The 18,849-nt window shown below is 35.1% G+C and overlaps 1 protein-coding gene across 2 annotated transcripts in view; it reads right to left on the minus strand.

Moving 5' to 3' along the window:
* The window catches only part of Eaf (ELL-associated factor), a 184,923-nt gene that overhangs the window by 88,671 nt on the left and 77,403 nt on the right, over window positions 1-18,849 (minus strand). For both annotated transcript variants that reach the window (XM_090402777.1, XM_090402776.1), the window contains exon 3: window positions 7,658-7,794. In XM_090402777.1, coding sequence (XP_090258903.1) covers window positions 7,658-7,794 — 137 coding nt within the window. The remainder of the gene's footprint in view (window positions 1-7,657; window positions 7,795-18,849) is intronic.

Genomic DNA, 18,849 nt, shown 5'->3' on the forward strand with positions numbered 1-18,849 from the left:
AGAAAAGAAAAAAGCTAATAATAATGGCAAATATCTGTTGGATTTCTGCTCAGGACATGGAATGGTTATTACTAACACCATGTTCCAACATAAAAATGTGCACAAATTCACATGGAGAGAAGAGGCAAGGAATAAGAAAAATCTCATTGACTATGTTATTGTTGATAGTGATGTTTTCTCCCTGGTGCTGGACACCAGAGTGTACAGAGGATTTGAAATTGGAAGTGATCACTATTTAGTCTTGAGCAGGATAAAATTCAATTTCATATTGAAAAGAATAACATGTAAGAAAGTTTTAAAGTGAATAAAAGTTGAGCAGCTCTCAGATGTAAACTGTAGACTAAAATACACAAAGATTATTGAAGAAAAAATGAAAGAGTTTGAGAACAGGAAGCAAACCTTGGAGATTCAGTGGCAAGCCTTGAAGAAAACCCTGATTGATTCAGCTAGAGAGGCATGTGGTGAAGTTGTCTGCAAGGATAGAAAAATCAGGACTCTATGGTGGACACAAGAAGTTAAAGAGGCAATGAAGGAAAAAAAGAAAGCATATCAAAAGTTCCTGGCAAATAAGTCAGCTTTTGCTCGTAGAGAATACAGAGACAAATCTAAGAAAGCGAAACACTGCGTAAAACTATCTAAACAAAAGTCATGGGAGGACTTTGGCAAGAACATAGAAAATAAATATCAAGAAGGTGGTAAGATATTCTGGAGGTTGTTGAAGAAGCTTAGAAATGGAGGAAAGAGTGCTGTAAAAGGAATTAGAGATGATGATAGAGGTGACATGAAAACAGGAGAAAAAGATATCCTTGAAGTACGGAGTAATTACTTTGAAAAATTGCTAAATGAAACAAGCAGTGATAGTGCAGTGGTAAAAAACACTCAACAGGCATACGGTCAGGAGTACATATCCATACTTGAAGTAGAAAAAGCCATCAAAGGTTTGAAATGTGGAAAGGCAGCAGGAGTAGATGATATTCAACCAGAGATGCTTAAGTATGATGGTATAAAAGTATTACAGTTGCTGCACTGCATAGTTCAGAAGGCCTGGACAGAGGGACGAATTCCCGATGATTGGAGTAGCTCTCATAGTACCCATATATAAAAAGGGAAATGAAACTGAATGTGAGAATTACAGGAGGTATTTCCCTACTGAGTGTTTCTGGTAAGATATATGCTAGTATACTTGAGAAAAGGTTGAGAAGAATTGTGGAAGAAAAGCTTGGTGAAGAACAACAACAAGCTGGATTTAGGCCAAATAGAAGCTGTCAGGATCAGATCTTCATTTTACGACAAATAGTCGAGAAATTATGGGAATATAACAAAGATCTGTATTTAAGTTTTGTCGATCTGGAAAAGGCGCCAAGAGAGAAGTTATTCAATACGCTACAGTTATATGGTGTCAATGGGGCATTACTTAGTCGTCATTTGTGTTGTAAATCAGCATTTAGAATTGAAGGAGTACAGGAAGATGGTTTAATGTTAAATCTGCCACTAGACAAGGATGTACATTATCCCCTCTGTTATTCATTATCTATATGGATCACATTATGAAGGAAAGTGGTATTAAACATGATATCAGAATTGGAGATGTTAATGTCAGCTATTTGCTTTATGCGGACGATGTTATACTTCTAAATAAATCCACTACAAGTTTGCAAGATTCCCTGACTAAATTGAATAACTGTTGTAATAGATACGGTATGAAGGTCAGCATTAAAAAGACAAAGACAATGAAAATAGGTAGAATTGGTGAAAACCTGTGGAACAAGTAAAACATTTCAGCTACTTAGGCACAATTTTTAGTGAAGATGGTAAATTAATATGGAAATAGACAACAGAATCAACAAAGCTGGTATGGTAGGAAGTCAACTGAATAAATTCATATGGAGTAAGAGAGAAATTAGTCGGAACACTAAATAAGCTGTATACAAGACAGTGTTCAAACCAGTTTTAACTTATGGATCTGAGAGCTGGGTCAGAAGTAAAACACTTGACCAAAGACTACGGACCGCAGATATGAGTCCTGAGAAAGATCAGAGGCGTGAACAGATGACATCAATGGCAATATCATATTAAAAATGAGGATATTAGGAAAGAACTTGACATTGTCGGCATCCAGGAATGCATTAACAGAGCCAATCTCAGGTGGTATGGTCACTTAAACAGAATGGGCGAGTAAAGATAAGCAAAACAAGTGTTCTCTGCCAGGTTGGCAGGAAAACGACCCAGAGGAAGACCAAGATATAGGTGGATTGATACGGTACAATGTGCCTTAGATGATAGAAATATAAGATCTGATAATGATAATATTGGAGTCTTGACAAGTAACAGACTGATTTGGAGGAAAATTGTAGATTGGAATTAGTAATGATGTAAATTTTTCATGTAGTACTATCATATCCTGTACACCCCCTTGAGGGTACATGTCAGAAATTTGATGATGATGAGTTCATCTCTTGAGTAATTATGCAACTACATAATTAATATGAATCCATATTGGTGATTATGGATCATCAATATGCTTAAGCATGGAGCAAATTATGATTAAAAGATGATTGTGTGCTCAACCAGTTCTTCTGACTTACTAAGTATGTGCAAGGATCTCTCTCATATATATAAGTGAAGAATAAGATACAAGCAGGAATCTGAACGTTGTCCAGCTGGGGTCATGCAGTCTCTACAGAGGTGAGTAAACAAAAAACAGCATGGAGGTAACTTATTGTATCTATACACAAATGCCAGGAGTATGAGGAACAAAGGGATTTAGTTAGTTACCTTAGTGAATACATTGTGACTTCAGATTATTGGTATTAGCGAGACCTGACTCTCAGAAACAAATGTACTAACTGGTATCAAGTGTAAAGGTTAGAGTATTTTTAGGAAGAATAATAGACAAGATAGGATAGGAGAGAATGTGATGCTAATGATATCGGATGAGTTGAGCCCAGTTGAAATACAAAGCTACAACTGCAATTCTAGTAATAATTTTCTATGTAGCAGTGAGTTTGAAGCTATATGGCATAAGCCAGAATTTAACAAGATGAAATACATGGGTATTGCTACTGAGTCACCAGCACCTGGTGACTCGGTTGATAGTGATGATGAAATGCATTGCAAAATAAATCAAATGGACACTAAACAATTAATTAATTTGTTTGACTTCAATTATCCAACAGTGATTGTGCAGCAGTGAAATCTAACTAAGAAGAATGAAACTGAGTTCAATGAGCTGTTGTGAGACAATTCCCTTAAGCAGTATTTGACAAAAGGAACAAGCTCAGTGTCAGAGAGGGTTCAGTTAAAGACATAACTATGCTGCATCTGGTAAGTGACAGAGATCATACTGTACTGACCTGGGAAGCTGCTATGTAAATTGATGTTCCACTTAGAAAAGGTTACTTGCTGAACATCGAAGCAGGAAATTATGGCCATCTGAAGAGTATACATATACTAGGTTTTGTTCCATGGCATCAATTGCTAGATAGGAAGGATATCAGCAGTTCTGGAGATTCATTTACAAAACATTAAATGATGCAATATCACAATGTGTCCCTAAAGTTTGAAGAATAAATGGAGTAGAAATGAAATGGATATGCAATCTTATGAAGCAAGAGATTCTTAAGAAAAGGATTATGTGGAAGGAATATTGTATGCACATAAGGATGATGCTAGTTTTTATAAGGCCCAAGCCAGCCACAGCAGTTACAACTATTATATAAAAATATAAAGGTGAGTATGAAAAGAAACTGGCTCCACAAGCTAAAAAACAACTTAAAGGATTCTATAGTTATGTCTCAAGTAAAAGAAAGAATGAATGTGAAAGAATAACACATTAACCTGGATGGTATGAAGTTGGCAGATGCAGAAGAGATTGGTCAGCTAATACGTGCCCATTTTGCTAAATGCTATCTCTACACTCGAAGGAACTCAGGTGTATAAGGAGGAAGTACTAGAGCTGTTGCATAAAATTAATAAGAATTCGGCAATAATGGCTGATGAGATATCAGTACATATGCTAAAAGCATGTTCACCTGAACTGGCTATACAATTTGAGTCTTAGCACATGGAAGATTCCACAGGAGTGGAAAGAATGCGAGACATTCCCATTGTACAAGAGTGGTGCAAAGACTGATGAGTCTATCAAGCTATCAGTATCTCTGAAGTAATGGTAGTGAATATTTTGGAAAGTTGGCAAGAGATCACATCACATACAGAAATGGGGTGATAAAAAATCTATACTTTGCATGGTTCATTAAGGGAAGGTCATATTTGAGTAACTTGTTCACATTTTATAATAATGTTATGGTTGAGTTAGACAAGCAAAATGGATTCACCTTTTCTTTGGGACTTTTCCAAATTTTTGACAGGATACAGCATAAAGGCCATTACATATTTTGAGGATATGGGATTGAATTAGTCCTCGGTCCATTGTTATTCACTTGCAGAATGATTTGATTAAGGTGGAATTGTGGCATGCGAAAATGGCTATCAGTTCAATGTCAGTAAATGTAAAGTTATACACTTGGTGGTATTGAATATTTTGAGATAATAAAGAATCTATACTTTGCAATGAAGAGCATGGCTTACTAAGGGAAGGTAATATCTGAGTAACTTGCTAACATTTTATAAGAACATTATGGTTAGGTTAGACAAGCAGAATGAATTCAACCATGATACTATAGTGAATTTCATAAATTTCAACTTCCTATCTAATGCACTCCTGCACAAACTGTACTAAGCCATGAAGGAAGAGACTAGGAATGCTGAGTCGTGGTGTTTGCCTGTTTCACGACAATGCTCCAATCCATACAGCAATTGTTGCAAAAGTCACAGTGAAGGAATGTGGCTTCCAGGAGTGACGACTACCTCTTCTCGGAAATGAAGAAAGACCTTTGAGGAAGAAAATTTGCAGATGACAAGGTGGTGAAAGATGCAGTTTTAGGTCATTTCGAAGACAAAAGTAGACTATTTTTCAAGGGAAAAGAAATATTAATGCAAAATGTGAAAAGTGTGTTGAAGTAAAAGGAGATTATGATGAAAAGTGACACAGTTGTTTTCTTTCTATCACCTCTAAAAGTTAGTCAGACCAGAAATTAATGAAACCACTCTCATATCAATCCACCAAGACTTTGGTCTTCCTCTGGTCTTTTTTTCCTGCCATTCTGGAAAAAAATACTTGTTTTTCCTAACCTTACCCATTCTGTTTAAATGACCAAACCACCTAAGATTGCCTATCCTAACACATTCCTGAATGCTAACAGCATGAAGTTTGTTCCTAATATGATGCCATCTATTTCCCCCCCCCCCCAATCTTTCTCAGCACTCCAGTCTTTGATCAAGTGTTTCATTTCTATCCCAGCTCTCAGATCCATAACTTAAAATTATTTTTAACACCTCTATACAGCTAGTTTAGTGTTTTAACTAGCTTCTCTCTTATTCCATATAAATTTATGTAGTTGACTTATCATACCAGTTATGCTAATTCTGTTGTCTAATCATCTTTAATTTGTTATCTTTGCTAAAGATTGTTATAATGTTGTACAGGTTCTCCATGCAGGATGCAGTTGATGTTGTCAATGTCTTTTTTTTTTTTTTTCCCAAAATCAAATTTATTACAGCCATTATTCAGTTTAGTTAGAGAATCTTGCAGACTTATACTGGATTTATTTAGAAATGTAAAATAATCTGCATAAAGTAAAGAGCTGAGATTAAACATTCCCAATTCTCATATCAGGTTTATATGCCTTCATAATGTGATCTATACAGATGATGAATAACAGTGGAGATAAAGTGAACCCTTGTCTCACACCTGATTTAACATCAAACCATCCTCCCATATCTCTTTAATTCTAACTGCTTACTTACAACTCAAATATAGACTACATAATGCCTGATATAATATCCCATTTATGCCACATAACTAACATTCTGAAAAGCTTTTCTCTTGGCACATCTTGTCATATGCTTTTTCTAGAGCTACAAAACTTGAACACGGATCCTTGTTATATACCTATGATTTTTCAACTATTTGTCTTGAAGCAAATATCATATATAAACATACATCTGCTTGGATTTGTTATGTGTTCACTACTTCACCATATTTTAAGGACAAATAGATATATTTTTAGCAAAAGTAGCAGCCTTTTACATAGGATAAAATATATCTTGACAAAAGAAAATAAAGTCATGCTCTTCCTTATATGTAATCAAAATCTAAAAAAAAAAAAAGTGCCATGTACTCCATAAAGATCTTTCCCATACCCTAGGGATATGCATACCACACATCAGGAAACACTGCTCCAGAATAATAAACAAGTTTAATATAAGCTCGTTCAAAGTTGAGACTATTCAACAAATCCTATGAAACCTTCTGCAGTCAACTAAATTTGAATACAATAATTGCTTAAAATTTTCAAAATTCTGGGAAATGACTTTGAATAGCCAATTTGTAAATAAGTTTTCTTTTTTTTAATAAAATCCTTAAGCATATATGTTCTTATACTGTATATAACACACACATTCCTGATGATTTCTTAGGCATGTGTGCGTTTTTGAAGGGCTGTAAACCAATAGCACATTAGTGTTAATACTATGGACAAAATAATCTGGAAATCCTGCTCTAAAGACTAAACATGTAACTTTTTCAATTCAGATCTCCAATAAAGCAGGATGGTGGTGGTCTCACATCAGGCAATAAAAATCTACCACTTATAAACACGTACCTAGTGAGTCTTACATTCTTGGCTGCATAAATTATCCATGGCTTAACAATCATATTACTGGTTTCCGAGTGATAGAAAGAATGCATCTTGTAACATCTGTTTCCCCTCTCCATTCCTGATCCACATAAGTCCTACTATATGTTCCTGCTATGATGATATTCATTATGGCAAAAGTGTTTTTGTATTAAATACCTTTTCATCCCATCCCCTTAATTTATGCATATCATCAGTTCATTATTACTATTATCCAACTGTGAAGAGCAATAGGTAAGTGTAATAGTCTAAAGCAGTTTCTTCAGATATTAGTTTGGACCTTTGGATGATGAATACCATACGTGACACTTCTGGATAATGAATGTTTCTTACATTGTGGCAGTTTTATAGAACAGATTCATGTATCTTTAGACAACAATACACTATGTCAAGGGTTTAAGTAAACGATATGAAAAAACTTGAATGGCCTGCACAGAGTCCAATTTAAACCAAATAATATACCTTTGGACAAACATCGACAAATTCCATTCTTCTAATCACTCATTCACACACTGCACTACTGTGTCATAGGTCTTGGGATCTTTAATTCGTGGAAGTGATAAAAGAGTAAGTTGGACTACATCAGTTGCATGAACTAGTCTAACCCAACTTGGTGTTCATAATGAAGAAAGAATGGTCCAAAATAATACCTGACTCATATCACAAATATGAGTCGGGTATTTTCCACCCTTCTAGTATGCTTAGAAAGGAAGGGGAGGTGGGGATAATCAAGGCTAAAAGAGGATCCATATCCATTGAGAGTAGTGCAATTTAGGTTTCTCCGAAATTCAGTGCTGATCTGATATTTATTTAAACACTTATTTTAACGTACTGATTTCATAGAGAACAAGTTTTATACATATCAGAAAAATAACTGGTATATGAATTGTAAAGAACATTACCTTGTTTTTTTTAATTGGACATTGTAACTAAGTTTCTCTAATGTAATCTCACCAGTTGTGTGATCAATAATGAGAACACATTCTTTCTGGTAAGGCTTCTTCGAGCCTTTGAATACAGTATGAGCTGTTCCTGATCCCTAGAAAAATGAAAATATTACTTGGAAAACTAAAATAAAATTACTATATCATAATGTATACTATTATGATATAGTATACACTTTAATCATCTCTGAAATCATTTATATATCATATATATTTACTTATTTCACATATTTCAGAATACTACAGGCCATCATCAGTGGCAACGTCAGTTAATTACAAGGTAGAATGCAAACAATGGATTGATTTGAGACTCTGGGGGATGTGTGATGCTATATATAAAACAACACAAACAAAAAAAAAAAAAAAAATTTTTTTTTTTTTAACAACACAAACACATAACTGTATTATTAGTTACCTGTATTAAAAAAAACTTTAATGATGTGTAATTAGAATAAGATTCTCCCATATCTTAGACAGTGAGAGGCAGTCATTCCGGTTTTAGTTCAGATAGCGAAGTGAGCCTTCAGTGCTTTCTTTAAATAAATGTTCAAATTCATAGTGACAAAGATCAAGTAAGTGTGTTTCAGACCATAGGATATTGTGGTCCACATCTATTCAGTGCTGAGCCAGGCTAGATTCAAGTTGCTGATGTAAGATTGGTTTTCTTGTATTCGTTTTTCCATTGAGCATCTAGTTTGTCTGATGTAAGAACAGTGACAGTCACAAGGAACTCAGTAGACACCAGGAAGAGCTCGAGTAGAGCATCTATCTTTAGAAGAGGGGGGGGAACCATGATGATAATTTGTTGACTGGAATAAATGTAGTTGCTAAATTGTAGTTCTTAAGAAGTCTGGAAATTGGTTCTGAGATACCAGAAATGCATGGGATAGAGACACAGTATACTGTTTCCTTGTTATCTGAGCTATTATAGCAATCAAAAAGACATTGTGTGGTCTTTTCTCAGAAGCCATTTGAGTTTCATATATTGTTTGATAGTTAAGAGTTCTTGCTAAGGCATAGAACACAGTGTGAACATATCAACTAAAGTTTTGATAATTTCAGTCTTCTGTGAAAGATGGTGAGCAATTGTTTAATGTAGCATCCAGTGAAAGTAGGCTTTTAATAAACTGAAGTAATTAGTTCACCCGATGAGGAGTGAAGGAATAGAATATTTAAGAAGGATAATTTGTTGTCTTTTTCTAATTTCACAGTAAATTTGATCCATGGATGTAGATTATATTAGAGAAAAAAGTAGGTAGTTTCTTCATTATGGGATCAGATTGCAAAAACGTCTATAAAATGAACCCAAAAAAGAAGGCTGAGGGTGTATGGATGAAAACAGGGTGCCTCCTAAACATTTTAAATAGAAGGCAATGAGAACAGAAGAGTGGACTTCTCACAGCAGTTCCTTTAACTTGGCTGTAAAACTTATTTCGACAAAGAAAATATCCAGAGTGGATAACAAAGTTGAATAATTTCACTAAATCCTCTGAAAGGATTGTGAAAGCAAATGTAGTGTATCTTCTAGAGGTACATTAGTGAAGAGATATTCTATATCAAAACTAATCATTAAATCAGTGGGTTGGAGAGAAACATTTTACACTTTATCTGGAAACTCTGAAGAATTTTTTAAGGGGAGAGAATTACTAATCTGAGTTTTGCATACTAAAAATTGAGCTATGCAATAAGTAGGTGAATCTATATAATTGACAATTGAAAGAAGAGGACTGCCTTCCTTATGGATTTTAAGTAGGCCGAGGACCAAGGTTTAAAGCTTTTCTGTCATCTACTATGTCATTATACTTTTCTGTCATTCTATCATCTACATTCGACCAGAAATGGTCAAATATGGAGGTATAAAAGTTTTACAGTGGCTACTGCATAATTAAGAAAGCCCTGTCAGAGGGTCAACTCCAGATGACTGGAGTAGAGCATTCATAATACCCATCTATGAAAAAAAAAAAAGGGAATAAAGCTGAATTTGAGAATTACAGAGGAATTTCTCCACAGGGTGTTCCTGGTAAGATTTATGCACCTTTCTCAAATTATTCTTGAGAAAGCTAAGAAAAATTTTGGAAGGGAAGGTTGATGAAGAAAAAGCTGGATTCAGACCAAATAGAGGTTGTCAGTATCAGATTTTCATTTTAAGACAAACAGTTGAGAAATAATATAACATGGATTTGTATTTAAGTTTTGTTGATCTGGAAAAAGCATATGACAAGATGCCAAGAGGAAAGCTATTCAAAATGCTCTAGTTATATGTTGCAAATGGGACATTATATCAATATATCTTCTATTTAAGCTGTAAGTCACCAGTTAGAATGAAAGAAGGTACAAGATAGCGTGATGTAAAATCAGGTGTGTGACAAGGATGCATATTATCTCCACTGTTATTTATTATCTATATGGATCACATTATGAAGCAAAGTGGTATTAAATCCGATTTAAAATTTGGCAATGTTAATTCTTTACTTCATGTAGATGATGTTATACTTCTGAACAAATCCAGTACAAGTCTCCAAGATTCCCTAAATAAATTGAATTTATTACAACTGTTATAATAAATTTGGTACGAAAATCAGCAATAAAAAGACAAAGAATGAGAATAAGCAAAAACATTGAAAACATTAATGTATCCTGAATGGTGAACCTATAGAATAAGTAAAACAGTTCAGCTATATAGGCACAATTTTTGGCGAAGATGGAAAATTAAATATGGAAATAGACAACAGAATTAGTAAAACTAGTATGGTAGGAAGTCAGCTGAATAAATTGATATAGAATAAGAAAGACATTAGTCAAAGCACTAAACGAGCTGTATAATATAAGACAGTATTGAAACCAATTTTAACTTATGGATCTGAGAGCTGGGAGAAATAAAACACTTGATCAAAGACTGGAGACTACAGATATAAGAGTTCTGAGAAAGATTAGTGAAGTCAACAGATGGCATCAATGGCAGTATCACATGAAAAATGAGAATATTAGGAAAGAACTTGCCATTGTTAGAATTCAGGAATGTGTTAGTAGAGTTAATTTCAGGTGGTATGGTTACTTGAATAAAATGAGAGAGGAAAGATCAGCAAAACAATTGATCTTTGCCAGGTTAGTAGGATAAAGACCTACTAACTCCTTAAAAGACAGAAATATAACACATTAACTTGGAGGAAAATTGTTGATTGGAAGTTATTAATGATGTAACTTTTTCTATTATCATAAATTACCCTGTACTGCCCCTGAGGGTATATATCAGGAATTTGATTATCTTTTACCAGAAGTTGGTAAACTGGCATTTCGTGTAAAAGATTAAAAGGAAAACCAAAAATCAAATGGATAAGCACCATTAATCAGGATAGTAAAAACCATATCGCAATGCATAAACTAGAGCAACAAGGATCTGAATAGGAAGGGATGGAGATGAAGCAAGGAGGCCAAGTCCTTGATTTCAGCTACAGAACGACCTGAAAGAAGAATTCATAAACTAGCCATTCTAAGAACACAGGTGCATGCATAAATACACACTTTTTTTAATATATTTATTATATATATATTTTTTTCCTATTTAACCTTTTCCTCTACTCCATAATATTTATCTATTTTCATTCTGAAAGTTTTTTGTTTAGTCCACAACTCTTTGGGAAAGATCATTACTTAAATTTTCCACCCCAACTGTAAAAAATGAGCTCCTTACATATTTTTTAGTTTCATAACCAATGAATGTTAAAAGAAATTAAAGGCATATAGAGACGGTTCACTAAGTGTACTGAGGGTTTATATCATGAAAATTATGAGATTTACTTCATAAACTACTATTTGTTTAACTTAACTAACAGGAAGGAAAACATAACTGAAGTATTCATAGTAAATACAACAGATATTCAATCTCTGCTGCACTTAGAAAACATTCACTTTGGAAGATGTTTACTGTGTGCGTGTACGTATTATCTAGAAGAGAGTTCTAGCTAACCTTGAGAACTAAACACTACGGGCCATAAGATATACCGGGGCATAGGGCTGACCACCTTATCCTTAAACGGATTGAGGTCCGATGATCAATGGACCCTCGACACTGTAAGGTAAAAGAGGGTATAAAGATGATGATGATAACCAATAGAAATACAATTTGGTCGGCTAAATACCAAATTGCCAGCCCATCCTCGTTTGTTCAGTATCCAGATAGATACCCAACAGAGTGCACCACGAGAAGGTGAGGATTGGACATTAAGTCAGAAGCCCTGGTCGGTTCTCCGCATTCCTTTAAAGGCTATGTGGAAGTCTCCTCTCAGTTATACAGCTTTGACCCTTAAGCACCCCCAAGGGAATAAGTAAGGCCTTTTAACCCTATCTAGCTTTTGGAGACTGAGTGGGTAGTTCAATCTCCACCAGTAGCCAATCACAGATAGCTGGTCCATGACAATCACTAATTATAAGCAGCAACTGATGAAGAGACAGGCAAACAAGTGCTGCCATAAGGATATATTACTATCTGAAATAATGTGGGTTCTACAAGTGATTCTCTTGAGTTTACGGGGTTGAAAAACTGTGTTTCTGGGTGAAAAAATCTAGTACCAGCCCTACAGAATAACAATTTTAAAGTTGCACTTTTTGAAAAGAAGAAATTTTGAGTCTCTCCACAATGTCTGATGTGAGTGTAAAAAGATCAAATCATATTGCATGCTGGATAAAAAATGGATAAACTATGCCTCCAATAAGCAAAATGATAGTGTCCCACTAGATGAAGAAATTTATCTACCACCATGTATCACTGCATGGCCGTTCTTCTGAAGAAATAGATGACACATCTGACTCTTGCTATGTTAGTTCATGCCTACACAGATTCCTCCAATCTGACAGACTTTTGTTGGATAGGAGATAGATCCAAGCCTGCTAACAGAATGTCAAGGTATAGGCAGAGAAGCTGGCTGATGCAGAAATGACTGGATTTTACCAAAGTTCAGTGCACTACACTTTGCTGACCTGACAGCCTTTGAATTTTACAATGTCTTATGGTGCTTGTTGTTCTATAAGTACATTCCATTATTTGATTTTAATAAATTTTGAGTGTAATTAGTAATTACACTCAAGAATTTATATAATTTTAACATGAGACTATTCAAATATAGCAAGTCTCTGCATATTTCACAATTAATGCTAGAATCCAAATGAATAATAACGGCAGACAAATAGTAATGCAATAGAACTGAAGTCAAAATATGTATATCGGTTCTGATTTTGAAACTGTCTTCTAGTAAATTTAATTAGTCTAGCAGCTGAAAAATTCAGCATCATGCAGATGTTATACTTCTAAATAAACCCAGTACAAGTCTTAAGAACTCTTTGATAACTAAATAACTGCTATAAGAAATTAAGTATAAAAATCATCATCATGTCCGTGCAGTTAGCCTAGTGGCTGTGCGCTTCGCAACCATATGCTGCCTGGGAAAGGAGTGTCCTAGGTTCGATTCCTGTCAGTGAAGTGAGGAGCTGAAGGATCTTCCTCAGCCATAGCAAAGTTAGCTGGTCTTGGGAGTGGACAGTAGGGTTCTTTCCCCAGTTTATCCTGGGGTTTTTCATCCTACAAAGCAGGCAAACCGGCCTTGAGAACTCAACACTACAGTACATAGGATACACAAGGTTGTAGGGCTGACCACCTTATCCTGTGTACAGTTTGAGGTCCGATGATTAATAAACCCTCGACACCGTAAGGTAAAAGAGGGTATAAAGTAGATAAGATCATCAAATTCCTGCCATGTACCCTCAAGGGGTGTACAGGATATGATAGTATTACATGAAAAATTTACATCATTACTAACTTCCTATCTACAATTTTCCTCCAAATCAGTCTGTTACTTATCAAGAGTCCAACATTACCAGATCTTATATTTCTATCATTTAAGGCACTTTTTACCGTATCAATCCACCGATATCTTGGTCTCCCTCTGGGTCGTTTTCCTGCCAACCTGGCAGAGAACACTTGTTTCACTAATCTTTCCTCTCCATTCTGTTTAAGTGACCATACCACCTGAGATTAGCTTCGCTAATGCCTTCCTGGATGCTGACAATGTCAAGCTCTTTCCTAATATCCTTGTTTTTAATATGATATTGCCATTGATGCCATCTGTTCGGATACCTAATCTTTCTCGCGACTCATATCTGCAGTCTCTAGTGTTTGGTCAAGTGTTTCACTTCTGACCAGTTCTCAGATCCATAAGTTAAAATTGGTTTGAACACTGTCTTGTATACTGCTAATTTAGTGTTCTGACTAATTTCTCTTATTCCATAGGAATTTATTCAACTGACATCCTACCAAACCAGCTTTGTTGATTCTGTTGTCTATTGCTATAATTTATCATCTTCACTAAAAATCGTGCCTAAGTAGCTGAAATGTTTTACATGTTCCACAGGTTCTCCATTCACAACGCAGTTGACATCTTCAATGATTCTGCCTATTTTCATTGTCTTTCTCTTGTTATTGCTGACCTTCATACCATATCTATTACAACAGCTATTCAATTTAGTCAGAGAATCTTGCAGACTTGTAGCAGATTTATTTAGAAGTATAACATCATCTGCATAAAGCAAAGAGCTGAGATTAACATCTCCAATTTTGATATCTGGTTTAATACCACTTTCATAATGTGATCCATATAGACAATGAATAACACAGGAGATAACGTATATCCTTGTCTGACACTAGATTTAACATTAAGCACCTTATCAGCCATTATGGATAAAAAGTGCATCCTCATACACTTTGTATCCATCATATATTTCAATGTAATATCAATGGTATTACAATTTTAATATGCACTTTGCATCCATGATAACCTTGATATCTATAGACATCTTGGCAGGTAGCATCGTTAAACCATCTTCCTCTATTTGCTTCAATTCTAACTGCTGACTTACAACAAACAAAGACTAAGTATTGCTTGATATAATGCTCCATTGACACCATATAACTGTAGTGTATTGAATAGCTTCTCTCTTGGTACCTTTGACTTTTTAAGATCTACAGAACTTAAATATATATCTCTAATTCCTTTGTTATATTCCCATGACTTCTCAACTATTTGTCATAAAGTGAAGATCTAATCCTGACAGCTTCTATTTGGCCTAAATCCAGCTTGTTCTTCACCAAACTTTTCTTCCACAATTCTTATCAACTGCTTCTCAAGTGATTCTCAAGAAATGATTGTGAGACATACAAAAATATTTTGGGAAAATTTGGAGAAAAGAGCAAAGCTAATAATAATGGCAAATATCTGTTGGATTTCTGCTCAGGACATGGACTGGTTATTACTAACACCATGTTCCAACATAAAAATGTGCACAAATTCACATGGAGAGAAGAGGCTAGGAATAAGAAAAGTCTCATTGACTATGTTATTGTTGATAGTGATGTTTTCTCCCTGGTGCAGGACACCAGAGTGTACAGAGGATTTGAAATTGGAAGTGATCACTATTTAGTCTTGAGCAGGATAAAATTGAATTTCATATTGAAAAGAATAACATGTAAGAAAGTTTTAAAGCGAATAAAAGTTGAGCAGCTCTCAGATGTAAACTGTAGACTAAAATACAGAAATATTATTGAAAAGAAAATGAAAGAGTTTGAGAACAGGAATCAAACCTTGGAGATTCAGTGGCAAACTCTGAAGGAAACATTGATTGATTCTGCCAGAGAGGCATGTGGTGAGGTTGTGTGCAAAGATAAAAAAATCAGAACTCCCTGGTGGACACAGGAAGTTAAAGAGGCAGTGAAGGAAAAGAAGAAAGCATATCAAAAGTTCCTGGCAAATAAGTCAGCTTTTACTCTTACAGAATACAGAGACAAATGTAAGAAAGCTAAACAGTGTGTAAAACTAGCTAAACAAAAGTCATGGGAGGACTTTGGCAAGAATATAGAAAATAAATATCAAGAAGGTGGCAAAATATTCTGGAGGTTGTTGAAGAAGCTTAAGAATGGAGGAAAGAGTGCTGTAAAAGGAATTAGAGATGATAAAGGTGAAATGAAAACAGGAGAAAAAGATATCCTTGAAGTATGGAGTAATTACTTTGAAAAACTGCTAAATGAAACAAGCAGTGATGACAGCACAGTGATAAAAAACACTGACCAGGCATGCAGTCAGGAATACATATCCATACTTGAAGTAGAAAAAGCCATCAAAGGCTTGAAATGTGGAAAGGCAGCAGGAGTAGATGATATTCGACCAGAAATGCTGAAGTATGGTGGTATAAGAGTCTTACAGTGGCTGCACTGCATAGTTCAGAAAGCCTGGACAGAGGGACGAATTCCCGATGATTGGAGTAGAGCTCTCATAGTACCCATATATAAAAAGGGAAATAAAACTGAATGGGAGAATTACAGAGGTATTTCCCTACTGAGTGTTCCTGGCAAGATCTATGCAAGTATACTTGAGAAACGGTTGAGAAGAATTGTGGAAGAAAAGCTTAGTGAAGAACAAGCTGGATTCAGGCCAAATAGAGGCTGTCAGGATCAGATCTTCACTTTACGACAAATAGTCGAGAAAGCATGGGAATATAACAAAGATCTGTATTTAAGTTTTGTCGATTTGGAAAAGGCATATGACAAGGTGCCAAGAGAGAAGCTATTCAATAAGCTGCAGTTATATGGTGTCAATGGGGCATTATATCAAGCAATACTTAGTCTTTATTTGAGTTGTAAGTCAGCAGTTAGAATTGAAGGAAGTACAGGAAGATGGTTTAATGTTAAATCTGGTGTGAGACAAGGATGTACATTATCCCCTCTGTTATTCATTATCTATATGGATCACATTATGAAGGAATGTGGTATTAAACCTGATATCAAAATTGGAGATGTTAATGTCAGCTCTTTGCTTTATGCAGATGATGTTATACTTCTAAATAAATCCGCTACAAGTCTGCAAGATTCTCTGACTAAATTGAATAGCTGTTGTAATAGATATGGTATGAAGGTCAGCAATAAAAAGACAAAGACAATGAAAATAGGCAGAATCATTGAAAATGTCAACTGTGTTGTGAATGAAGAACCTGTGGAACAAGTAAAACATTTCAGCTACTTAGGCACAAATTTTACTGAAAATGGTAAACTAAATATAGAAATAGACAACAGAATCAGCAAAGCTGGTATCGTGGGAAGTCAATTGAATAAATTCATATGGAATAAGAAAGAAATTAGTCGGAACACTAAATTAGCTGTATACAAGGCTGTGTTCAAACCAATTTTAACTTATGGATCTGAGAGCTGGGTCAGAAGTAAAACACTTGACCAAAGACTAGAGACCGCAGATATGAGAGTCCTGAGAAAGATTAGAGGCGTGAACAGATGGCATCAATGGCAATATCATATTAAAAATGAGGATATTAGGAAAGAACTTGACATTGTCAGCATCCAGGAATGCGTTAGCAGAGCTAATCTCAGATGGTATGGTCACTTAAATAGAATGGGAGATGAAAGATTAGCAAAACAAGTGTTCTCTGCCAGGTTGGCAGGAAAACGACCCAGAGGAAGACCAAGATATAGGTGGATTGATACGGTACAAAGTGCCTTAGAAGATAGAAATATAAGATCTGATAAAGTTGGAGTCTTGACAAGTAACAGACTGATTTGGAGGAAAATTGTAGATGGGAAGTTAGTAATGATGTAATTTTTTCATGTAGTACTGTCATATCCTGTACACCCCTTGAGGGTACATGGCAGGAATTTGATGATGATGATGATGCTTCTCAAGTATATTTGCATAAATCTTACCAGGAACACTCAATAGGGAAATACCGCATTCAGTTTTATTTCCCTTATTATATATGGGTACTATGAGAGCTCTATTCCAATCATCTGGAATTTGTCCCTCTGTCCAGGCCTTCTGAACTATGCAGTGCAGCCACCGTAAGACTTTTATACCTCCATACTTGAGCATTTCTGGTCGAATATCATCTACTCCTGCTGCCTTTCGACATTTCAAGCCTTTGATGGCTTTTTCTACTTCAAGTATGGATGTGTATTCTTGACTGAATGCCTGTTGAGTGTTTTTTACCACTGTGATATCACTGCTTGTTTCATTTAGCAAGTTTTCAAAATAATTACTCTATACTTCAAGGATATATTTTTCTCCAGTTTTCATTTCACCTTTATCATCTCTAATTCCTTTTACAGCACTCTTTCCTCCATTTATGAGCTTCTTCAACAATCTCCAGAATATCTTGCCACCTTCTTGATATTTATTTTCTATGTTATTACCAAAGTCTTCCCATGACTTTTGTTTAGCTAGTTTTACACAGTGCTTAGCTTTCTTACATTTGTCTCTGTATTCTCTAAGAGCATAAGCCGACTTATTTACCAGGAACTTTTGATATATTTTCTTCTTTTCCTTCACTGCCTCTTTAACTTCCTGTGTCCATCATGTGGTTCTAATTTTTCTTTTCTTACAGACAAGCTCACCACATGCCTCTCTCGCTGAATCAATCAGGGTTTTCTTCAAGGCTTGCCACTGAATCTCCAAGATTTGGTTCCTGTTCTCAAACCTGTTCATTTTTTCTTCAATACTGTTTGTGTATTTTAGTCTACAGTTCACATCTGAGAGCTGCTCAACTTTTATTCGCTTTAAAACTTTCTTACATGTTTTTCTTTTCAAAATGAAATTCAATTTTATCCTGTTCAAGACTAAATAGTGATCACTTCCAATTTCAAATCCTCTGTACACTCTGGTGTCCTGCACTAGGGAGAAAACATCACTATCGATAATAACTTAGTCAATGAGACTTTTCTTATTCCTTGCCTCTTCTCTCCATGTGAATTTGTGCAAATTTTTATGTTGTTGAAACATGGTGTTAGTAATAACCAGTCCATGTCCTGAGCAGAAATCCAACAGGTATTTGCCATTATTATTAGCTTTGCTCTCTTCTCCAAAAATATTTTTGGGAAAATTGGGACTGTATAAAAATCAGCAATAAAAAACAAAAATTATGAAAGTAGGCAGGGACATTGAAAAACTGCTCAATAAATAATCTACAGAACAAATAAAATATTTCAGCCATTTAGGTACAATTTTTAGTGAAGTGGGTAAATTAAATATGGGAATAGATAAGTGAATAACTAATCTGGTATGGTAGAAAGCCAGCTGAATAACTTTATATGGAGTAAGAGAAAT

This window comes from Typopeltis vanoorti, chromosome 13 (genome assembly GCF_054136105.1).
Source record: "Typopeltis vanoorti isolate ZY-2024b chromosome 13, IOZ_Tvanoo_1.0, whole genome shotgun sequence".
NCBI lineage: Eukaryota > Metazoa > Arthropoda > Arachnida > Uropygi > Thelyphonidae > Typopeltis > Typopeltis vanoorti.